This window comes from Doryrhamphus excisus, linkage group LG1 (genome assembly GCF_037039965.1).
Source record: "Doryrhamphus excisus strain RoL-2023G ecotype Guam linkage group LG1, RoL_Dexc_Guam_v1.1, whole genome shotgun sequence".
Lineage (NCBI taxonomy): Eukaryota > Metazoa > Chordata > Actinopteri > Syngnathiformes > Syngnathidae > Doryrhamphus > Doryrhamphus excisus.
In genome coordinates this window covers 9916452-9941506 of record NC_136357.1, presented here as the reverse complement: position 1 = coordinate 9941506, position 25055 = coordinate 9916452, and the positions used below count along the sequence as shown (strand labels likewise).

General features: G+C 40.7%; 1 protein-coding gene across 17 annotated transcripts; it reads left to right on the top strand.

Moving 5' to 3' along the window:
- The first annotated feature begins 137 nt into the window (after positions 1 to 137).
- c2cd5 (C2 calcium dependent domain containing 5) lies at positions 138 to 24851 on the top strand. Of its 17 annotated transcripts, none has more exons than XM_078789779.1 (32): positions 138 to 461; positions 870 to 978; positions 1062 to 1148; positions 1628 to 1799; positions 1902 to 1997; positions 2411 to 2566; positions 2640 to 2898; positions 6423 to 6583; positions 8117 to 8205; positions 8427 to 8462; positions 9660 to 9768; positions 13092 to 13145; positions 14698 to 14812; positions 15424 to 15522; positions 15728 to 15839; positions 15937 to 16016; positions 16091 to 16277; positions 16371 to 16535; positions 17380 to 17424; positions 17883 to 18023; positions 18107 to 18170; positions 18297 to 18358; positions 18602 to 18700; positions 18777 to 18866; positions 18951 to 19029; positions 20163 to 20255; positions 20332 to 20394; positions 20556 to 20588; positions 20901 to 20972; positions 22654 to 22850; positions 23041 to 23187; positions 23436 to 24851. In XM_078789779.1, the coding sequence occupies exons 2-32, from the start codon at positions 889 to 891 to the stop codon at positions 23544 to 23546; spliced, it is 3363 nt and encodes a 1120-aa protein (XP_078645905.1). In that variant the 5' UTR covers positions 138 to 461; positions 870 to 888; the 3' UTR covers positions 23547 to 24851. The 17 variants fall into 17 exon arrangements, with proteins under 17 accessions (XP_078645905.1, XP_057931783.2, XP_078645912.1 ...); XM_058075800.2 differs by having other exon boundaries at positions 20871 to 20972; XM_078789786.1 differs by lacking the exon at positions 6423 to 6583 and adding an exon at positions 3696 to 3811 and having other exon boundaries at positions 20871 to 20972.
- Positions 24852 to 25055: the final 204 nt, after the last annotated feature.

The following is a 25055-nucleotide window of genomic DNA, read 5'->3' as shown; positions in this document are numbered from 1 at the left end:
TCACCATAAATACAAACGATTAGCGTTGGCATTGCTTACATATGCAAACAATATGCAAATTAGCCAATGACGTCATCCGACGAATTCTAGCGACTTCAAGGACAGCCAATAGCTGATGTTCTTACTGAGGTGTTGGCAACAGTGCAACACTGTCCGAACCTCATTCATCATGGGGTCTAGCATGCTAGCTGTTGTTGTCCCACTTACGGGTTTAATCAATTAGCGAGGAAATAACGTCAGAACAATAGCACCGACATTGTCTATTTTACGTCTTATTAGCGGGTATCTTTATTTTTAACCTCAGCGCCATTCTGCTGTGCTGTATCAGGGACTTAAACGCCTCGTGTTATGGGAGAACGACGAACACTGCGGTCAGGAGAGCGGTTGGCTGTCAGCAACAATGTCCGAGTGAGAGGAGCCTGCTGCGGCTCTGACAGCTGATTGTTGATGTTGTTGCACAGGTAAGGTTGCACAGGTAATTGTAGCACAATTGACACAGTGAGCAGTTTGACGGCGTTTGTTGTATGTTATGGCACTGCATAACATGGCCGATCAGGTAGGAGATAAGTAGCTTTACTAGCTAGCATTGCTAGCTAACAACCAAGCTATCTGGCAATAACGTACTATCGTAAAAAAATCCTTCAACAAATGGCTTAAAAGTGAATCGATACTCATTATCATAGCTACACGATGAAATATTCGCGTTGTCTTCCTGCAAAGCTAGTGAGCGCTTGTCAAAAACACATGTGAGTCAAGTGGTTGGCTCACTTCACTGATCGTCTGAAAGCAGAATGGACTTACAGCAGGTGTCGTGTATAGATTAACCACTTATATATATGTATTCTAATGTTAACGTTATTTGTTCACAGATCAACCTAAATTTGAATCATGCCTGGAAAACTAAAAGCCAAAATTGTAGCTGGGCGCCACTTGCCTGTCATGGACAGAGCAAGTGACCTTACAGATGCTTTTGTAGAGGTAAGGAACTGTTTACTGTGATGTTTGTTTTCCTCTGTTGCACTACAATTATTTATAATCCATACACTTCACTTTCTTTGCAGGTCAAGTTTGGAAACACAACATTCAAAACAGATGTATACCCCAAATCCCTTAATCCACAGTGGAACTCAGAATGGTTCAAATTTGAGGTAAAACGACTGATGTACTACAATTGATGCCATTTATTTTTAGCGGATCCACCTGATAGTGGAGGTGTGTCAAAACCTCTACCTGTAGGCAACAAAGCTTCATGTGCAAATTATTGAATATAGTATTTGGCCACACCTGTCTTTGACAGTGTGTGGCTTTAAAAAGCACTATTGCGCATTTTATCCAATTTTGACATACTGTATACACTGTGACATTGCACATATCCAGTGTAATCACATGTGTATATCGCATACAACAACGCAACAATAAGGAGTGACAGGTGCACCCAAAGCCGCGCGGTAGCAAGTGATTAGCATATTGGCATCACAGTCAGAAGGTCAGTAAAGATCTCTGTAGGGCATCTCTAGTATTATCACATAGTTTAAAAAGTCAATTTTGCAAAGTCAAGCACCTTTTAACCTTTCTATTTGTCATCATGACTTTGTATGACATGTATGCTGTTTGTGTGGCTATGTAGGTTGACGATGAGGACCTACAGGATGAGCCATTGCAGATCACAGTATTGGACCACGACACTTACAGTGCAAACGATGCCATAGGGAAGGTCTACATCGACATTGACCCGCTGCTGTGCAGTGAGGCCGCCTCTGTCATCTCCGGCTGGTTTCCCATCTATGATACTATCCATGGTACTTGAATCAACTCTACGTTCTTCAATGGCACATGAGTGTTGTTCTAGATTTTACTATCACTTATCATCACCATCCACCTTTTGTGTTATTTGTTGTTAGGTATCCGTGGGGAGATTAATGTCCTCGTCAAAGTGGAGCTCTTCAATGACTTGAACCGCTTTAGACAATCATCGTGTGGAGTCAAGTTCTTCTGCAGTGAGTTTGACAAACATCATAAAACCATTATTCACAGCACAGGCAATCCATAGGTTAAAAAAAGTTAACCTCTGTTAATATTAAAACTACTGTGATTGGCTGGCAACCAGTCCAGGTTGTACCCCACTTCCCGCCCAAAGACAGTGGGATAGGCTCCAGCATACCCTCGAACCTAGTGAGGATAAGCGGCATAGAAGATGGATGGATGTTAAAACTAGGGCTCTCAATCAATTAAAATATTTGATTAATCGCATTTTTGCCCGTGGTTAACTCAGAATTACTTTTTTATTTTCACTATATTCAGTAAGTATATTCAGTAAGCCTGATATTTGTTTTCATAAAAGGGAGAAAGATACACAGTCCAAAATATAGGACAACCTTAAATGTGCATTCCTGTCACTTCTGCATGGCAGCCACATCCATTCCTCGCTATTACCGGGCTGCGATGGTTCATGGCTTTGTGGAGGAACTAGTGGTGAATGAAGATCCTGAGTATCAGTGGATTGACCGTATCAGAACTCCTCGAGCCTCCAACGAAGCTCGCCAGAGGCTCATCTCTCTTATGTCTGGTAGGAAAATAAATAATATGAAATGAAATGTTTTCTCCATTCTATTGTTATTAACATGTCTCTGTCTGTCTAGGAGAGTTGCAGAGGAAGATAGGCCTAAAAGTACTAGAGATGGGGGGGAATGCTGTGGTGGGCTACTCGCAGTGTTTTGATCTGGAAGGAGAGTCTGGCTTGGTGGTACGGGCCATAGGTACCGCCTGCACACTGGATAAACTCAGCTCTGGAGGCACTGGCAGCATCACCACCACCACCACCATCACCACCACACACATGCACCCTCACACAGCTCCTGCCTCCAATGCCTGCAATTCCCCTTCTAAGGATGGAAAGGAGTGAGTAGGAAAAGAGCATGACTATTATGTGTGTTTGAGAATGGAGGAGGTGCAAATGATAGTTGGCATGAGAGGGAGAGCGTTTGGGCAAAATGTCTATGTAATCTTTTCTCCTGTGTGTGTGTGTGTGTGTCTCAGTATTTGTTCATTATCTTTTTTGTCACCTGTATTGCATCTTGAAACTACGAGCACACAGCATCCTGAGACACACATGTACAGTACACACATACACACACACTACCATTTTCACCCACCTTCACTTGTCTGCTCTTGCATGGCTTGCTGCTCTCTGCATGGTCTAGTGCTGCCTCTTAATAGTGAATATGTAGCTAGCAAGTTCTGATCCCTGTGGTCTGCTGCTGCACTGCGTTGGCATACTTGTGTGTTTTTGTGTGTCAGGGATGGAAACACTTCAGAAACATGCATGCACAACATGCATCTGTGTTGATGGAAAAAGACCAATAAGCAAATGGTTGCAGTGGATACCTACAAAGAATAACACTGTACCTCCTTGGGTCTTGTCAGTGTAATTTTAGCCCTGGTTTGTTTACATCCCTGGCGTGCATGTTCATGTGCTAGTGAGATGTCTCACTTGGCTTGCAGAGAGACTATTAAAAACAAACCATTTCTTTGCTCGCACTTTTTCACTTTAATGCCAATGTTGTGTAGTACATTGTTGTGTGCCTATCTTTATTTCTTCCTCTCTGGCTGCACTGGGACTGACACAATTCTTACTGTGTGACCAACAACCGGGCGCCTCTCTCTCCCTCTCTCTGTGTCCGTGCTGATTGGCACAGGTCTCCCTTAACCCATGGATGCCGCTCGACCCACAACAGCCCCGTGCATTCGGTGTGCAGCGCCCAGAGACTGTCGCAGAACTTCTCTGTCTCTGTTCCCACACTCATCTTCTCTGGTATGCAGAGGCAGGGAAGGATGTAAACTTAGGGATACTCGATGTTAACACTTGAGCAAACATTTTATTATATCTTCTCAATGGGCAATACATGAAAAGTGGATATATTAGAGATTAATCAGTGTACAGCTTGTATAGCAGTAGTCTATACATTTAGTATCCAGCTGGCAACACAAGCAGGTACGTCGCATAGTGAACATGTCCAATTTGTGTCAATATGTAGTGTGAGCACTAAGGTTGCAAGATTAAAAACGTGATGAGATTTCTCGTTTGGAGAAAAGCTGTATCACAAGAACAGGGCAGCCAGAAGCCTAAGCGAGGCATTTTTGGAGGCGCATATTAAGTGCTTTGGGTGCACTTTAAACCCTGCAGTCGAACGTACCTTGGTGTACCCAGCATCAGCAAGTGACATAGGGGTGTTTTGCCCATCTGAGTTTAACAGCTGCTTGCTACTTGTTGATGTACAAACAGAAACTGTAGTAATTCTACATTTGATCAACTTTATGTACTACTTTAAGATTTGTCAGATCAACCCATATAGATTTGTCTGCACCTTTAATTGCAGAGTGCTTTCAAGCACCTGCGACCACCAGTTCTGTTTCATAACTCACCTCATTTATAGAGGCAACATGGTCGCTATATGTTGCGACCATGTTGCAACATGGCAAACCGTTCATTTTTTTATTACAAACGTGGCCCAAAAATACACCACAGGAGTCTAGAGGTAAAACAGGAGTGCTGACTCGGCATCCACTTTCATATTGTGCCCTATGTGGGTTTGGCCGCCATGACGGTGAGCAGAATTCAGAAACACTGCTCAGCTATTAATTGCTCTAATAGACAGTCCAACAGACCAGATTTGTCATTTATCAAGTTCCCCAAAAACAAAGACCGGTATATGTGTCATAAAAATGTTGGGGATTTATAACACTCGTTGTTGAAAGAGTTTATCAAATGTGCTAACAGTGCCATGACTGAAATACATGTTGCATTGTGTAAATTCTTCCAGTAAAATTTCCATTTAAAATAAGTAGTTTTACATCAAATTTCTGTTCTGTTCCTTGGGGACGTGAAAAAAATAACCCAATTTTTTTTTTTTATCAAAATTTACTGGAATCATAATGAATGATGGTCCTGCCCACACTGGCATTGTTTAATTATGTACATACTCATAGGTTGCTTGTTCAGCCCTAGTAACAATGTAAGGAAGGAAAGATAAAAATAAAAATAATAATGGATTATTTAATTTTATTAATAATGGATTTTTACACTTGTATACAAATATACAGAAATTAATTGTGTTCAGTAAATAACATTTTCATTATTTTTTATTTTATTTTTTTTATGATACCCTTATTTGTTTACACAATTACACAGGACGTGTCAAACAGCACTCTTATTTTGAAGTTTGGAAGTGTGTCGTGTGTGTGTGTTGAGAATGTCTGCTGATAATGAAAACAAGCTGGGTGCAAGAATAAAGGTGCCCCTTGTCCTGATTTGCACATCCTTCACGGGCAGCCTAAAATTATTTTGTTAACACAATATGAACACACTTTAACAGCCTAAGTTGCAAAAAAAAAAAAAAACCCTAACACTAGCATACTTTGCTAAACTAACTAGTTCAGTAAGAAAGGAATTTCAATGTTTTTTTTCGCAAACTTTCACCGGTTTTTGTGATAGAGTGGTCCGCTGGGTAAATACATCCCTACACAAACATACCTTCTCCTCACAATGACAGGATTTCATTCTCATTTCATTCTCATTGCATAAAATTGCATTGCATAAAGGTTTTTGTGTTTAACAGTATATTCCAATGGCAAAGGCTGTTTAAGTCATTTTCAGTGGATAGCAAATATGTACTGCAATACAAGCTCTACACTTACTACTCTTAAGTATATCCATGTTTTGTTTTCCCTTGAGAAGGTGAACTGTAATAAAATGCTCCCTTTTGTGAGATACTGTATGAAGACAAGATAACATCTAAAGACTAGATACCAGCTTCAGATCTCTCCTCCTGCCAAATGGGCCATGAAGGGTGGGCAAATGAAAGTCCCAGTCAGGTTTAGCTATCTTGCAACAACGTCGGGGATCACTAGTGGACACTGTCTAAGAGGTTGGTGCACCTAATGTTGCTGCATCTAAACCAGGCTGGAACTCATTTGCAACATATTGATACAGTCATTGAACCTTATTAGCCTTAAGTGTCTGGGAGTACATGGTTGCTGCAAAAAGAGTCTTGGTGAGTCTCTGAAGCCTCTTGATGGTCATGTGACCTGTGCTTCACTCCACTGGGACACATGCTTCAGTTGTCCTCTGTTTGGATTTGACCTACTTTTGTTTTGTTGCTTCTCTTTAGTTCTCTATGTGCTTTTGTTCCTGTATGTTTGTGTTTCTTGATCTTTTTCTTTTATGCTTTTTGCGCTTGCTTTTTTTTCATTCTCCAGCCATATGTAGCACCTCAAACACACCTCCCGCAAATCAAACATAGCATAACACATAACAAAAGTAGCCTTCTCATTTGAAATGTTTACTCACACATACAAATGACACACACACACACCCACGGGGTGAAGTTATGACTGATATGTGTGTATATATATTCTCCTGCCAGGCCGGTATTTGGTGAGGACCTACCCTTGTCATCCGGCCCGCCTACCCCTTTCAGAGCCCTCCCCACCTCCTCTTCCTCTCCTCCCCCCTTCTCTCCTTCCAAGCCATGCAGCCGCCAGTCCTCATCATCAGACACAGACCTCAGTTTGACGCCCAAGACGGGTAAGCACATGAGGCCCCCCCACCCCTGCATACGCCTACCTTTCCCATCCAGCCCTCCTCCAACACTACACTGAGGTGCTTCTCTGGTGTTTTTTTATTGGATTTATTCTTATGATTATTATAATTTTTTTTAGTATTCATGTCATATTATTTTGTCATGAGGTCCGTTTTCTGTTCTGTGTCATGGTGTCTTCTTCATTAGCTTGAGATAATGTTCTGATTGCGTGCTTATAATGATGAAGACACATAAGCTTCATATCCATTAGTTCTTTCCCTGAAGCACAGTGTCTTATATGGGGCTGTTATTGATCTTGGGTTCTTTAGCAGCAATTATTATGGTTAGAAATAGATTATAATTAAACTCATCTTAAATATCCATAACTGTTGCTCTTTTTCCACTTCATAGTACACATTTGCTGCTTTTCCAATGTCCAAAACAGATACTATACTGTAAAGGCAGATACTGCCATCTGATTCTATACTACCTGGTATATCATCGACCACAAAGATATGCATACTTGATGATTAATAGATAATTTGTTGGAATTCATTGTAGTAATTAAAGCAATTGAGGCTCAATTCAAAGTACTACTTGGCTACAACCAGCAGAGGCGCTGTTGTTTCAGCAAACTTCTTTGTGACTTTAAGAACAACATGACAATAAGAAGTTGAGCTACATTTGTTATGGCATATCTGTTTTTTTATGTGACTGATGCACTGTGATTTTCTCACTTTGACTTTTGTGGGTAAGCAACTGGACAAAGCCGGTACTATGCAGTAGAAAAGCAACATATGTTACATACAAGTCAGGAGGGAGCCTACCGTCCTCCTATTTCTCTACTTTTTTTTTTATTTATGAATATTTTTACCAGAATATTTCTGCAGTATCCCTTCTTTAAACACTTTCAATCTGACTTTCTGCTGGTTAGAAGTGCCCAAGCCTGTGAGACACAGGCCCGGCATCTTCCTCTGCCCGAGCTCGCCAGTTCTCTCCACGGACAGTCTGTCTTTCTCTGGCTCTGGCTCATTGGGCGGTGGTTCTGGATGTGTCCCCAGAGCCACTGCCTTACCACCACCCACCTCCACCCACTCAGACTCTGCTTTGCTGAGAAAGAGCGTGTCCTTCACAGAGGACTTCCTACTGGCAGCCTCGGGTACAGCTTGGCTGCTGTGTTATTTGTCACATCACTGGACCTCAATAACAGCAAAGTGCGAGTGACTGACGTAACGGTCATCTTGTCTATGTGCATAAATAACTGCACACTCACCATTAACTCAGCAAGCGCTAACATTTCAGTTGCATATGAAACAAACGAGGGGAGTATTATACCAGCATGCAGCGTGGTGTTTGTTCCTCCTAACCTTTTGCCTGGTAATGTGAAGAAATTGTGAAGGCTGGTATGAGAGTGAACACGGAGCTGGTATCCTCAGTCTTGTATATTTAACACAATTGCTTGGACTTGTCCATTGTTATTAATGACTCCTCTCCCCTGCATGCAACAAGTGATGCCTGAATGTCTTCTGTGTGACCAGGAATGGGCAGTGGGGGCAGTGCCGGCAAGGAAGCGGGACCCCTGAAGACTCTGCTGAGACAGCAGACACAGACAGCCCTCGAGCAGAGGGTAGGGTGACTTGTCACACTCACAAATACAGGTGGAAACACAAATTAAAAGTTTGACTTAACATACTCACATTTGCTGCTAGAACATGCTGAGTGTTAGCATGAGATGTATGCCAAACAATTAGCCAGTGTGAGAAATGTTTTGGAAATGGAAGTGGGTCTGTACAAATACAAACCATGTTCCCTTTTCTGTCCTCTCGACTACTTGTGCTACCTACGCAGGGCGCCTCCTCCTCGGGGTTATTGTTAAACGCCAGGGTATGTCGCGTCTGTCACTTTATTTTTATATCCATACCTCCCATAACACACTGACCAGTTGATGGCCACCACCACCACCACCACCACCATTCCAAACCTGTCCCCTGCTTGCTGTGTGTGTGAGGAGATCAGAGTCGCAAGCTACTTGTGGGACCTTTACTTTGCTCTGAAAGCACACACACAGCTGGACGGCTGCAAAGGAAGTTGTGTGGTCTTCAGGTTTGAAAGGGTGTGTGACTCCCTTTTGAAATCCCCTGTCGATTTTTTCCTCCTTTCCTTCTTGAACACTTTTCCCTGCAAGCTTTGTCTCCAAACAGGAATGAGCACGCTCACATTATCATCATCTCATTCTTGCCTGTCAGCTCAGAATGGGGAGGACCTTTCAGTCGGAGTAGTGTCCATTTTGTAGAATGGATTTTAGGATAATAGATCATTAATTGCTGTCCAAATCCTATTTTCCCAGACATGCACCTCCATGTTTTATTTTTATTATGATCATCACTTCAATCGTGACTTGATAGATGCTCTGGTATTTCAAACTATTGTTGTAACCAAAAGCATGGATTTGCCGATTGGATAAAGAGGATCAGTGATCCTCTTGAAGCACAAAGACGCATGAATGACGGAGGGAACACTGCAAATCTAATAATGCATTTAGAAGCAATGTTAGAAATTGTTCAATTTAGAAGTTGCACTGTACATTGATTTTAAATTGAATGAATTCATCAATGACTTAGCAATGCGCAGTATTTTAGATGCACTTTTATTAGCCTTTTATTATCGTTCCTTTAGGATGTATCTGAAATGTTCTTGAGGGTGGACAAAGAATGAAGCAAGTGGGGAATTTGCATGGGGGGCAGTACACCACTTGTTGCATGTTGGCACGTTCCTAAACTAAATGGATTCATCCAGTGATGTAGGTTTCCACCCTCTGTGTTTTTACCCATTTAGTTTTTGGTCTTTTTTCTCAGAGAAGATGAGTAGCTTTGGATGTCAAATTTCAGATGTGATGAATTTGTCACATCTGAAACCTGACTAGATCTTACATTATTGCTAGCAAAGTTGTGCCTTTGCGAAGATAAACAGCCATTCTATTGGATCTAATGAGAGTTTTGGATTTGGTTCAAAGTAAATATGTTTTCCTCTGCTGGGAAGTGACCAGGCTGATTTTGTTTTTTTGTGTGTGTCTGTGTCCAGGAATTTCCCTTCTTCACATTGACGTCTTTCCCACCTGGGTTTCTTGTCCATGTTGGTGGAGTGGTCAGCGCTCGCTCAGTCAAACTACTAGACCGCATACACAACCCTGGTGAGTTCATGAACACAACAATGTCCCTGTTGTAGCTTGTCAAATATCTGCAGGAACTAAATGGGCTTATCGAGTCAATATCTGGTCTCGATGTTGTTGAATCGCTTATCTATTCATCTCTAAATTAACATGCTTCATTAATCCTAAACAGGTAAAAGGTGTTTCTGCTGCTGTTTAATTGGAAGCATTATATTGTACAGACGGCAAAGATGAGCACCCCATGTTCAATTTGGCAACTTTCACCTTGTGGGTTGTTGTATAACAATTTGTTAGCTCTGGCCATGTGATAACTCAGTTTGTGTGTTTGCCTGCCATTTTAATGAGTGTGTGATGATTGGTGCAGTTGAGGTGCTCGAGTGGTGCATGGCTGCCATTAGCTGCCTGCTGCTGCTGCTGCTTCTGTCTGATGTTTTTGGCTGCAGCCGACATTGCAGTGAGCAACTGAATTGTCTATTATACCTAACAGTGACCTAAAGGTGTCCAGTGGATGTATTTGGGTCCAAATTCTAAAATAATTCTCGTGGCAGTTTACTTGGTCATTTGTTATGTCAATAAGACCAATAGACCTTTTAATCAACAGTGTGTTTATTTCTACTATATGGAATCACAGGAGTGCCAAACATTAAAAGTATGGCTATATGAAGACAATAATAACAAATCTATACATTCCCACAGCGAAGGAATGACCCAGGTTGACTAATTGATATGTGATCACACGATTCCTGCTAACATTGCAATGTATACGTAATTGAATTGAATTTTAAAAAGGTAAATTGCACTGTTTTAATTTAAAGACATATTTTGGAATCTTTTGTTTTCACCAGTAGGGAAATGAATGTCAAGTGTTCATGTCATGTCATGACATGCCATGTCATAGATGCGCCCTGTTGTGTTTGAATGAACATGTAACTGTTAACCAGAGCATGTTAAACAAACTGGCTTTGAAATTGAGTACACAAAAATACATAACTGTGTAAATAGAGTATTGTTAAAATGACAAAATGGAAAAAAGAATATTGATATTGGTATATAATTTTTATTATTGATTTTCTTATATTTCTTTATATCACTCCTGTGATCGTATGATCCCATACTAATGGCTGGATTAGGACAAATGTGTAATTTCCTGTATAATGTATAAATATTTATGATTGTGAACTTTAACTTGTAGTTAGAATTGTTTGAAGGCAATAATTCTCACAAATGCTCTATTTATATTTGGGGGAGGGGTATTTACTAGGGCCTTATAATTTACTTGGAATTGGCCAACTACTGGGTACATGAGTAAAACTGGGTAGAAGGAACGTTTGTGTGGGGAAATACTTCCTCCATGGACCACTCAAATGTGGTGTCATCTCCTCACAAAAACTACCACGCCCCTTATCAAACTAAACATGTTGAAAACTCTGAAACATACTAACCTTCACCAAGCGTGAGAGGAAGCTGACTGGGTTAGCTTAGTTTAGCAGAGCATGCTAGTGTGGCAGTGTGTACGCAGCTCAGGCTGTATGAGTGTGTTTACACCATGTTGTGTTTTTGATTGGAATTGCATCAGCAGCGCAGATATTACAGTTTGAGGATTTTCTAGCAATATTTGCAGAAGCTGACATCCCATTAGAAAAGTGTTATCTGAAATATTGCACAAATTATCCAATGATGTGTTGCATCAACAGAATTTGCAAGACGTACTGATTTTTCTGTTAATAATAATGTAGTGTGCAAGAAAAAGCGTAAAGGAAGACCATAGCTCTTTTGACCACATGGTAATATATGTTGCACAACATATCAACAGAACCAATGTTGTAATTGCAGCAAACTGCTCAGCCAGCATGAACACACTCATAAGTTCATTGTAAACAAAAGCACAGCAAGTGTAACATGCATGCGTTTAACATGAGCAGATGAGTAGCACAACCAACATTGCACACAGGGGTAAATAAAGCTGCTTTATGCTGACTACTCATTATACTTCAAATTCAGCTACTGCCATCTTGTGGAATCAAGTTACCCGGCACTAAGTTCAGTAGTAGGGTTAATCAGAATTTACAATACACATCATTTGTTCACTTTGTAACTTCATTATTTGCAAGTAGTTGTGTTTTTAAACATGTGTGCAATAGGCTATGTTCACACTGCAGGTCAATTCCAATTTCTTTGCTCATATGCGACCTGTATCTGATTTTTTTCATATCATTGTGAACAGCACAATTCAGGCTTCATTCCAATATAAATCCAAAATGTATGCGATGCAACTGCAGTATGAACAGGTTGCATACGTATATCCGACCTATATGTCACCAAGAGGTGTGTATTGCCATGCCTACCAAGACTTTAAAATGCACTCACTGATGTAGGCAGTCATGAAAAGGTGTGGTTTATTGTGCAAAACTTGGATAAAGGTACTCACCGATGTAGGCAATGTTCATCATTTTTGAAAGGTTAGCATAACGGCTCTCGTCATGTCTCAGCACTCCTGCCACCCACACGTAGCTTGGAACAGACACGGCAGCTAATTGTCGCCAAACTGCCACCGCCCTAATTTTCACCCCTTTTTTTCTTAATCTAGTACACGGAGTCGTTTGGTATTGGCTCACTTTGCATAAAATCCTTGAAATGGCTAGTAATGAGTTGATCGATATTGAAGTATCGATACTTTGATACCAGCTCTTACAATGGTCTAAAGTCTATTCTGAAATCAAAATAGTAAAATAGTAGTATAATATAATCAATAAATGACTATGATGTCTTGTACACTTTATTCTATGGTTTAAAATACTGTACACGACTCTTTAAAATTTACCAAACACATTAGGTGACTTTCACATAGAATCGGATCGATATCATGATACTAACCTACATTTTTACCCAGTATCGGCTCAGAAATGAAATCAATGGTATTGCACATCACAATTGCTCACACTGCAGCAATGTTGCGTTCATATTAACATGTCGGATTTGTGTAGTAATGTGAACAACCGCATAAATGTAAACAAAATATCCGTATTGTGCATCAAACCCTGCAGTGTGAATGTACACTTAGTTCAGAATTGTCCCATTTACTGTCATTTACAGCTCTGCTTGAAGTGAAATTAGGAAAAATAAGCGACTGTCCCGTTTGTAACTGCAGGCGAAAAGTGTACTTCTTCTCTTTGGCTTGTCAACTTTGAGATTGTTGTTAATTTTGCATTAGATGCCCTGTGACCTAGCTCTGTCTTTTATTGTCTCGTGTACATGGAGTGCTGCTGTTGTGTGTTAGACTGTCTCTTCTTCTCTGTTTCTCTCTCTCTCTCTCTTTTCTGTACTAACGGTGTGTTCTGGCCCAGCCTTGGGTAACACGCGCTCATACAAACTGCTTGACTGGAATAGTGTCACGGCAGGTATTTCCCCCCTTTTACTGCTCTCACCCACGGGAGTGCTGGCAGCTCAGTGAGGTGGATGAGGCCTCTCATAATGTAGAAGTGAATACACACCATGTTGGGTCCAGTTGTCCAAAAGCAATAAAACTCAGTGAGCTGTCATTCTCCTCTCTTTTTATCTGTGTGAATGTGCGTGTGGAGCTGAGTTGAGCATGTGCTGTACGCTCACCCCACCCAGCCTGGCCTGGTAAAATCTTTTGCAACCCACACTCACCCTGCCCCACCCGGCTCATCCCGATGCAGCTCTTCCTTAATGTTGTCCCGGCACTGTTCTAACGCTTTCCCTGAAGCTGCATTGCGCTCCAACCTGCCAAGACCCCTGGATGAGGTTTAGGAGGTTGGCTTTGTGACTTAGAGCCACTGACCATGCAGGCATGTGCACTCCTAATCCTTACTCACCGGGCTGTATTCATAAAGAAAGAAATGAGGAAGGGGTGGATGCATAACCTGATTTGACAACTTCGGAAAATTTTTAAATAAGCGTGCGGGGATGGAAAGATGTGAGACTGGTGAATGAATATGGCCCTCCTCTGCCCGTGCGCGTGCACATGGTCATGAGTGTGCACGCTGGTTAGCCTTTGCCTGTGTTGACATTCTGCTTCTGGTTGGAGGAAGCTGCTCATGGGCCCGGATGCCTGACAATCAGTCATCATTTGTCATTTCTTCACTTCATCTTGAATTCTTTTTATCCGACTCCACACAGATACATTCCCATCTTTCTGAGTCTCTCTTCCACTGTCCGCATGCCGGCCCCCTCCCAGAGTGTCACAGGGTGCGGATCAATACTCAAGTGTAGCTTCCTTTTTGTTGTTATTCTGTGGGAGCTATTTCAAACATTGTCAAGAATTAAGCTCTTTGAATAATCACATTTAAAATAAACTGGAAAAAAAAGCCTCATGAGACTATTGAAACACACCCATACATGATGAAGGCGTAATTGGACATAATTTTCATCCAGCTTTTTGTTATTGTAATACCTCCTTTTATTTCAATAGAGAGCGTGAAAGAGACAGATGGGAAATGTGGTTTTAGCTGAAATATTTCTTCCATTGATATGAAGATAAATATTGTAGATATTAATTAATGCTTATTTAAACTTCTGTAGACACACATAAATAGAGGTGATCTCTTCACTGAGTTTGCCTTCATCATCAACATCGTCATCTTCATTCAAGTTGTCATAAATCATCTTTGTTTTACAAAATGATCATTCATTTTGGCCTGCTTTGAAACAGTGGTACTCCACAAATAACCAGAAAATACAACCTGCACTGTATTTGCTGCCTGTTTATTTTCTGGAGCTCTGGGAAGCTATTCCTCAAATATCATATTGGCATGTTTTGTTTCTTTTTAACAAGATTGTGCTTTATTTACACTTAGGTTTAATAGCGACTTGTTGTTTTACAGAAACATTAAGTCCAATGAGTGTTTTTTTTAATGTTTCATTCAATAATTAATATAAAAATAATGTAGGATGTTATTTGATTGGGCATGATATGTTTTTTTTTTGCAGATGAGCCGGAGACCCGTGATGCCTGGTGGGAGGAGATACGACAAGAGATCAAGTCACATGCCAAAGCTCTCGGTTGTCACGCTGTTGTTGGATACAGCGAGAGCACCAGCATCTGGTATGGATTTCTTCCTCTTCATTAGAGCTCTGTGTTTTCTGCAAAAAAATATTTTGTAAATGTAGCTATTCCATCATATAGCAGGGGATGTTTATTTACTCAACTGCAGATAGTACCAGCATATCTTTGTGACTGGACATCAAATAGTTTTTTTCCCCGACTCCCTTATTCTTTTAATGTTTTTTGTAAACTCCTCCATAAACATCAGCTTTACAAACAGCATGTCCATAATGATGGTGTCACTCATTGTAAACGTAATCACAGCCACCCAGTTGCAACAAAAAACACAATTTATTTAAAGGGATAGTGTGGATTTTTTTTTTTTATGAAATTGGATGACATCCACATCAGCAGTGTTGTACACCAACACTTGGTCCCCCAAGTCCAGTCCGGATTTCAGTGATGACGAACAGAGTTAAAAAAAAAATTAAGGTATCATGCTGATACACAGTAGACCTGATGACTAATTGTGACAAAGCGTCACTTAGAGTGAAGATCAGTTTATGAAGAAATGCGTTATTTGTGTGTGAGCAAGCCACTGAACCTTTGTCCATTGTGTCTGTTAATATACTATACTGTTAATATAACTCTTTCTTTCTCCCTTAATGTAGTGAGGAGGTGTGTATCCTGTCGGCGTCTGGTACAGCAGCCATCTTAAATCCTCGCTACATGCGCGAAGGCTGTTTGGACATCGGAAGCACGGAACACAGGTTGTCTCCAGCCAGAGAATGGCATGTACACTCATCTGCCACAATATTAGATACACCTGCCCAATATAATAAAATTCACAACATTTACAACATCACAACATAAGTTTGTGCAGGTTTACCTTATGAAGTGACCGGTGAGTGTAAGTACACAGGTGGCACTAGTTGAAATGATTTGTGTGGTATGACACCAAATTGCATCTTCCAGGTTTGAGGAACCTCCTTCCCCGAATTGTGGCTTCTGTCACATACCGTATGATGAGTTCAACATGCCCTTTCCCGCCCAGCTCACCTATTGTTACCTCTGCAGAAGACAAAAGGTGTCAAGTGCATTATTGTTTTCCACTGACCCATGCAATTTGTTTTGTGGGAAACGTAATTTAGTATCAGCTATATAATTGTTCTTGTTTTTGCAAGGTCCCTGATGTTCTGTTCACAACCATTGACCTGCCACTAGAAGCAGCTGTCACAGGGAAAGGATGTCTCATTCAGGCCAGGTACAACGCGTTTACAGTTCGATGGAGACTCGTAAGAAGTACATCCATTAAAGCAGGCAACTGCATGTTTCCAGGCTGTGCCGCCTGAAAAAGAGAGCCCAGGGGGAAGTCAATGCAACGGCCATCTCCAACCTGCTTCCTTTTATGGAATACGAACTTCACACTCAGTTGATGAACAAACTAAAACTGCGTAACATGAACGCTCTGTTTGGCCTTCACATTCAGATCAGTGTTGGCGAGAACATGCTGCTGGGTCTAGCTGTAGGTCCACATTTTTTTATTTAATAATGTTAGCCATTGATTTACATGTTTGCCTCATGGAAGTGTTTAAAATGTGTGTCTGTGTGTGTGTAGTCCGCGACAGGTGTGTATCTGACCGCTCTCCCTGCACCAGGAGGCATTCAGATCGCAGGGAAGACTCCGGGCGACTTGAGCAACGAGCACCACATTTTGACTATTCAGAAAAGGATCAACGATACCATAGGAAAGAACAAAGAACTCTATCAAATCACACCTCCGGTGAGATGCACTACATCTGCATGAAGAGCTAATAATAATAAATAATATTGGCCGAACATTCATTTTTATGGAAGATATCTGTAGTGGATCTTAAAATCATTTTAGTTTGCAGCACCCAGTGACTCACTTCTTTACTGTCAAGGTGTAAGCAATCCATTAGAAATGCTACATCACATGCAGTGGGATGGTTAAGGATCCTCGTTGTTACGAACAGTTGAAACTGAATTTGAGAAAATGTCAGAGTAATGCAGCTTTGTAAAGTTACAGCTACACAAAAATCATTTCATTTACTTCCATAATGTTCAGCCTACAGTGGAACCTCTTAAATTAAAAGGACGTCGTACAATTACAAGTTGTACAACAAACGACACCAGAAGAGGGGTTGTTAGAATAATTTTAGAAAAGAGTATATAACAGAAGCTCCGTGAGGTAAACAGTGGTTAACTTAAAAAGTGAGATGCGTTAAGCACATATGCAACACAAATCACCTATCCATTACACCTTAGCATTTGTTAAGTTAAATCGGAGTGGTTTGTTGCAATTTTTACAATTGCATCACAGTTAAGTGAAAATATTGTGCAAGCATGTTTGACCTTTTGAGTTTACACTTTTTACAGAATATTAATTTGATTATTTTCTTACAGCATATTGTTTTGTTTGAGACAAGTGGTTGAACTATTGCGATTATGGATACACACACTACGACAAACTGCATTTGATTTAACTGTCCATCAGTCCATCTTCTTCTTTCGTCATACATTGCAATCCAGTATGTGATCTGTTCATATGTTCTTCTGTACATCCTGATAAACTCACTCCTGTTATCTCTCTTTGGTCATTGAAGAAATTATTTACCCTGGACCCTGAGGTGCTCGGCGACATAAACATGGTACTGATTGCTGTGAGACACAGCAATGCTCGACAAATGCTTGACTCTTCTTAATCACAATACTACAACACCTCAACTCTGTGTGACAGCCCTTTTTTAACTGGGGGATGTTTGGGATCAGGCCGACGTGTAATCAACCTCAGTCACTTGTTAAGTGGAAGGGGGCCTGAGCCATTGTTGACTCCATTGTATTTGTTTATAATCTACCTGCCCATTCACACTGTATGTGTTCATGGTGTGTGTAAATGTCTCACCTTTTGCTCCTCCAGACCCCCCCCCCAACCCACCCCCCAAATTAACACCAGTTGTGCGTGTCGTGGTGTATGCGAGTGAGGGTAGTATGCATGTGGTGTGTTATTAACGTGACACTGTACGGATTGGGGCCGCAGTGGTGTTGATGATTGCAAGTTGATGTCCTACCAGCTTCAGCTGTTGTGTTCCCTTCACTTATACCACAGGATCCCACGGAGGAACTGCTGGGCTCTCCAATCCCTGAGCCCAGACAAAGAACCAGACTGTTCCGCTCCCACTCGGAAAGCTCAGATGAGCTGCTAGAACTGGACCTCTCTCATGGCAAGAAGGATGCTTTTGTGCTAGAGGTGTGTGCTTCTCATTTATAAAAAATAATTGTTAGGCTTCAAGGGCGAGTTTAGCTGATTTCTGAGATTTCTTATTGCTGTAGATTGATGACACTGATGCTGTGGAAGATATTCACTCTCTTCTCACGGATGCCCCTCCTCCTTCTGGTATGTCATCTGTTTTATCATCATTAAAGTGCACAAGACTAGTATGTGCACAAGACTATGTGCACTTTAATGTACATTTTGTGCATTTTTGTTTGTTAAATCCCTGCCTGCTATATTTGTCATTAGGCTTTCACAGCTGCAACACTGAGATCATGCCTGGGATTTATAACTGGACTTCAGGAGTACAGGTCTGTCTTCCGATAGCCAACAGTCATGTACTGTATCGTTAAAGGCATCGCTATTTACTGGTTTGACTGCTGAAGAATGCATTAACTTGACTCTTTTGTAAATACAGAAGCTGGGCAGACTTGAACCACTATAATAAACACTATGTTTGATAAATGTGTATTTTTCACTGCAAAACAAAATGTTTATTATCTTTTGAATCTCGTTGTTCTAAATAAATGTAAATTTTTGTTGCTGTTTCATAGATGTTTACATCAGTGAGAGTATTAAGGTTGAGTAACGCCAATCTCACCAATCAAGGCTTGAACAAGATCTTTACAGACCTGTGTGAGAACCTACTGAAGGTAAGAACAAGTAGCTAAACAATATCACCTCTTTTGTACTGAACTGTCTGTACTTAATTTGCTGTGTTAATTTCAGAGTTTTTACTTCAAGTTGCGCTCTATGATCCCCTGCTGTATTTGTCATCTCAACTTCACTGTAGCAGTACCAGAAGAAGAACTCATACAGGTGAGCGTCCTCATTGTATTCCTAGCTTTGTGCCTTCTTCTCCCCTCCTTTCACCCTCACTGCACTGTTCAATCTGCCTCCCAGGTTGCTGTGACGGCAGTTGCCATGACATTTGACAAGGACCAGACCCAGGAGAAGCCTGCAGAAAAGCCTGTGGCCAAAGGTTAGTATTTAAAATTATCAGTGGAAATGAAAGGTCATTATAGTTCCTGATGTAACCCTGTCCAGCAATACACATTTGACGTTTGACACTTGGATAAACCATGTGGAGCGATTGTTACCACTGAGAACAAAACTAACTTGAAGCGACATTTACATGCGAGTCATCCTGAGTGAAAGAAGCGACATTTAGCACAATAACTCATTACATGTATTGCTGTTCTTAATTGCAGAGTTGCATTAATGCACTAGTGTGTTGCACAGAGTTGATTTATTACTTCATACAGTAATTTTACTGTGTCATTCATTCATTCATTTTGTATTGCTTAGCCTCACGAGGGTCGCGGGGTTGCTGGAGCCTATCCAAGCTGACTGGCCACCAGCCAATCACAGGGCACATATAGACAAACAACCATTCACACTCACATTCATACCTATGAACAATTTGGAGTCGCCAATTAACCTAGCATGTTTTTGGAATGTGGGAGGAAACCGCAGTCCCTGGAGAAAACCCACACATGCACGGGGAGAACATGCAAATGCCACACAGATGGAATTGAACTCGGGTCTCCTCGCTGTGTGGCCTGTGCGCTAACCATTCGTCCGCCCTGCAGCCCTTACTGTGTCATATTATTGATTATTCAAGATCTAAACAAAAATATTAGAATATTTTTTAATTACCGGAAACACTCCAGTGTCAAAGGTCAGTATTGATATTTATCGAGAGCAGGTCTACTTTTTGTTTAATACTAAGAGTATGGTAAAGAAAAGTTTCATATCTTATTATTATGATCCTAATACATATCTTTTTATGTTTGTCATTACACTGATATTATTCTGGTAGCCAATTTGTACATCCCTCATGGTGTTTAAATTTGGAGCACCCAAAAATGTGTTACTGATTTGGAAACTGACATCTGTGAGAGCTCTTGTGGGGATTCAGTGGTTGCAATTGTGCAGTACCTGTGCACACCATTCATTTTTTAGAGAACTTTCAGGCTAGTACATGCCGAGACATGAAAAAGCTTTTTGGAGTTTGTTTTAGAATTGGCATGGAACATGAAAATACAAACACACAGCACTGTTGTTGATTTGTTGTAGCACGTGTTGGAATAACATTTGGCGTGTTTTTTTCAGGGTGCAGTGAGACTGAAGAGCAGCTGCAATTTCCGCTGGAGCTCTGCGCCGATTCCCCTTCCGCTAACATTCAGCCACCATCCAAAATCTCAGGTAGCATTATTTTAAGATATCACCCCGTTTCACTCGCAGGCATTCCCCCTGTCCTCCACTAACACCTCAGGTACAGTCTCTTTACTCACTCCAGCAGCAAAACTCTGCCAAAATCAGCTGATTATTGTGCAAACGGAAGGTAAATCCTCAGTGGTGTGAGGTTATAGAGTGTGAAAGTGTTGTGGTCTTTAGTTGACGAAGATACAGTGTTTTTAGATTAGGATTGAGAACCAATGTGTCATTGTTCATATCAATTGCAAAGGCAGACTTTGATGTATGTATGTATGCATGTGTCCATAGGTGTCTCAGGGAGTACCGCTGTGTCATCCAGAGGTAAGATCCCAACTTCACATGTATCCACCCCCCACCTGACATATCTACTACAAAAACTACTACAGTACATCTCTCTAGTTGTGAATTTTCATCCTTATGTCTCGGACAGAAATATCCCACACCGCTCCAGACCTCATCCATTTTTGTTCTTTTTCTGTTTTTCTGTTTGTTTTTGTGTTGTTATTTTCTTGTTGTTGGGTGTGGGCTGTGTGTGTGTGTGTGTGCACGTGTGTGTGTGTGTGTGTGTGTGTGTGTGTTTGTGTTTGTATGTGTTCTCTCCAGCTGCCTCCGTTGATTACGGTTCCTTTGCAGACAGATGCAGCACCTGGCTAGAGCTGCTTAGGCTGAAAGCTCACACCATAAGACGAGGATCAGTTAAGACAAGTAGGAAGACACAGTCTCTAGCACCCTCTGCTGGTCATGTGCAATGATACAGAACACACAACTACATTAGCATCCATACACACTCACTGACAGACAAGCAGTCATACATTGCTTCATGCATGCCACTGGAGGTGGAGCATTATGAATATGAAATCCAGCTTTTTTAGCTAGAGTGTGAAAGTCTCAGGGATTCTTCCCATGAGCAGTGTGAGTTTGGGATTACTGTGAAAAACTTAACAGGATGTAGGGTGTGTTTCCACATGCATTGTTTTTGTCTTTCTAGATCTTAAATCCATTAAATTCAAATGCAGGTGTCAAAATTAGAAGGATCTGTGTATTGGCCAAAACACCTTCATAATTTATTAACGGCCCCGTATTATAGTATTTTTCAACAATTTAAAATAAGTGTCAGAAATGCCACTATAGTGTTTTAAAAGTATGGTGGTCTTAATCTAGCCTTGATAGTGAAATTTAGTTTAAAATAGTACTTTTAGTAGGCTCTAGTGGGAACACATTGTTTTGTGTGTCTGTAGATTTAATGTTAATGAGCTGTGATTGCCCACTCGTGTCTCAGAAAGAGTATGCGACTCCAAGAAACATTATCATGTACTTTTTATGAATACACTATACATAAAACACTCTATATGTCTCACTGTAATTGATGACATATATCAAATACAACAACATAACATTAAGTAGTGGAGCAGGAGGAATATAACATTAGCATAACTATGCTAACATTTTGCTCACATTTTAAAAGCAACATCGTAATAAGTTAGCCTATTTACTGAAGAAAACAGCTGAAGCTATTTTAAGATGTGTCGTGAAGCCTTATTTTTGTCTGGATTTTTTTTTCTTTTAATACAAAGTTGTCTTTTGTTAAGTTGTGGATATATACACTAGCTAGGGGTGGGTCAGGGATGGCAACATGTCCATGAGGAAGGAAGCTTTTCCTTCATAATGTCTGAAAACCCTGTCACTATATGAGTGCCTCTTCTCCTAAAAGTAGAGCAAATAAGTGAAGGGGGGTGATTTTTTTCTCTCATTTCCTGTTCTCAAACAGGCTCTAGATATACACATTACTGGTAGTCAATTTGCATAATAGGGGACCTTTTAAGACACCAAAAATTTTTTTTTAACTTGCGTCATGATAAATGTCACCTTGTTTAATGATTTAGTGACATCAAGGTCAATTTGACCTTTCATACTCTGGCTAGCGCATTATGTTCCCAGCTCAGCTTGTATTACTGCAGCTGTCTCTGTCTCCATCCCTCAAGCTTCCTTTACAGGTCCAAAGAGTACAAATCAATGTCCCATGTTTTCCACTGTACAGTAGTCAACACACCTAAACGTACCCAGCTGTGCCCAGGTCTGTGTGTCTGTCTGCAGACACTGTGTAACTGTCTTGTCTGTTTGCCTCGACCGCCTGTCATGCATGGCAAGTTATTGTCTGGTGACCACACCATTACATCACTGCATGTGTAATATACACATGTACACACACACAACCAGAGATGGCTGATTTTGTCACACATGCCCATCATGATCGTGCTCATTTCTTTTTAAACTGTATGTTTCTTATTATTTTTATTTTTTAGTTTTCTCACTATTTATAAGGTGTTGTGGTGTTTGCATTATCATTTTGTCATCTCCTTTTGGATGTTTCTGCGTGAACCCACAGTCTCATCATTGGACCGCTCCAGTCCGCTGGCAGATAGTCGTTCCCGCTCACTACGCTCCAACCGCTGCTCATTTGGAGGAAGTTCGGTCACCGTGGTGAAGATGACGCCGCTTTCTTTTCTCCCCGGCCTGCGAATTATTAAATACTTGGGTATCATCAACATGTTCTTCATCAGAGAGACGACATCACTAAGAGAGGTACGATGGCAAGAAACATATCTGTCAACATGCGCATGATAAAATAAGGGTCATTTTCAATTTTTGTGAAAAATTACTATAAAAAAAAATCTATTACAGTTAAAATACGGAAAAAAACTTAAAAAAAAACTTAAATTATGCATTTACATTTGCAAGGTGGATCCACTCTCATGAATGCTATCCTTTACAGGAAGGTGGTGTAAGCGGCTTCCTGCATTCATTCATAGCAGAGGTGTTTGCGATGGTTCGAGCCCATGTAGCAGCCCTGGGGGGTAATGCAGTCGTGTCCTACAGCATGAAAGAGTGTGTGTTAATGGAAAATCCAAACAAGAATCAGGTAAACACACACACTTTATTTACAGAAGAAAATGGCGAATTATTTGATTAAGAGTCAGAAATGTTCATACAGTAGCTAAGGAAAGTGGACACACCCCTTTAAAAAATACCAGGTTTTTCAAATGAAACCTTTACGATGTCTAATGGATTTTTCTTTGGTCCATATCCCACTCACTTTTAAAGTTATGTAAACGTCCCAATTTTGGGGGTATCAGAGATGTAATCTGCCTGCTTGCGTTCCTCACATAGGCCCAGTGTCTCATCAATGTGAGTGGCGATGCTGTCATCTGTGTGAGGGAAACGGATCAGGAGCCCACGTCCTCAATGACAAACATGGGACAGACAGAAGGGGCCACATGACACCCACCCTCACACACATAACACACACAGAACACAGAGTCTAGCCATCCAAATATGAGCAATATATATCTGCCTTAACTTTGTAAAACATCCCAAAGTTCGGACACAAGTAACAATAAATAAGATGCTCAAACAAGCGCACAAAAACATGCACTAAATCGAGTGAGGGGTTTGAATTAATACTGACTTTGCTGTATGTCAGGTCAGCTTTTCCGGTTTATGTGCTTGAAATAATAGCCAAAGAAGCACTTAACTTTTTCAGTTTTAACCACCGTCCCATCGAGTGTCCCTCCCCAAGGCTCCTGCGGGTACCAGTTATGCTTTAGGCAGCTATGACCAGTTTTCCTCTCTACATATGATGGAAAGGAAACTAAACAACATGTGTAATAAATGTATAACACATTTCTAATGCACTCAAATTGTCCCAAATTGGTCTTGAACCGCTCACATCCTTGTGTCCAGAATCCAAAGTTTTGAATTGTCTACATTTTTAAAGCTACAATTGTCAGTTTTGTATTGACTATTGTTCCAGTATTATTCACAGGAAGAATCAGTGTCGATGATATTTTGTACATATGATTAAGATCTTATTGTTTTTTACCTCCAAAAGGTAAAGTAGCAATGGCATCATTTTATAGCCATGTACATGACACTCACACCTTAAATGTGGGTGGTAAATACCACATACATTGAAAAAGTAACTGACATCCAAACTTCTTGGTTAGGGCCACCAATAACATGTCACGTGTGTTCAGAGCATCTGTGGCTTGTCTCACAGCCGTAGAACTTTTTATTATTCATTCATTCATTTTCTACCGCTTTTTCCTCACGAGGGTTGCGGGGGTGCTGGAGCCTATCCCAGCTGTCTTCGGGCAAGAGACGGGGTACACCCTGGACTGGTTTTTATTATTATTATTAAAGGTCGGCATCAAATATATTATAATAAATATTCCTCATCTTACATTTTTGCTATGTTGGTGTCTGCTGCAGATTTGGCTGTGTGATGTCCATAAAGGATGTTTAATGCCTGAAAAAAATACATCTTGTGACGTATGATTTTATGCTGTAAATTTGCCTCCTAATCATTTCCTTTAAGTGCAATAAGTGCTGTGTACTCAGATTTAGTGGTACTATTAATGTTTCCTCTGTAAAAGCAGGTTGTTATCTATTTCCTGTGTTTGTGTCAAAACTTGAATGATAAATGCATTTGTTTTCTCAGACTAGAAGCATGCAGACTTTTTTTTTAATTGCCATGAACGTATGCTTGCCTGGTAAGACTTGCACAATAAAGGCAGTCAAACCCTGTTGTCTGTGGGCGCTGTGTGTGACTGGCCAATCACAGAGCGTGAAGAGTGAATGCATAATGAGTATTTTCTTTAAACACCAACACGGATTATGACGAAACGTACTCGTTTCAACCGTAAGGGTTCTGTCTCTGTCTGCTTATCCTCAGTAAAAAATTAATTAACCAAATTATTCGCGCATCACTGTTGCCAGAACACTTCAAAA

Excerpts from the sequence above, each read along its gene's own strand:
- c2cd5 (XM_058075800.2), top strand. The coding sequence starts at position 889 with ATGCCTGGAAAACTAAAAGCCAAAATTGTAGCTGGGCGCCACTTGCCT. Across the intron at positions 1,800-1,901 it reads CATCTATGATACTATCCATG|GTATCCGTGGGGAGATTAAT; the intron begins GTACTTGAATCA and ends ATTTGTTGTTAG. Across the intron at positions 20,256-20,331 it reads GCCACCATCCAAAATCTCAG|TCTCTTTACTCACTCCAGCA; the intron begins GTAGCATTATTT and ends CCTCAGGTACAG.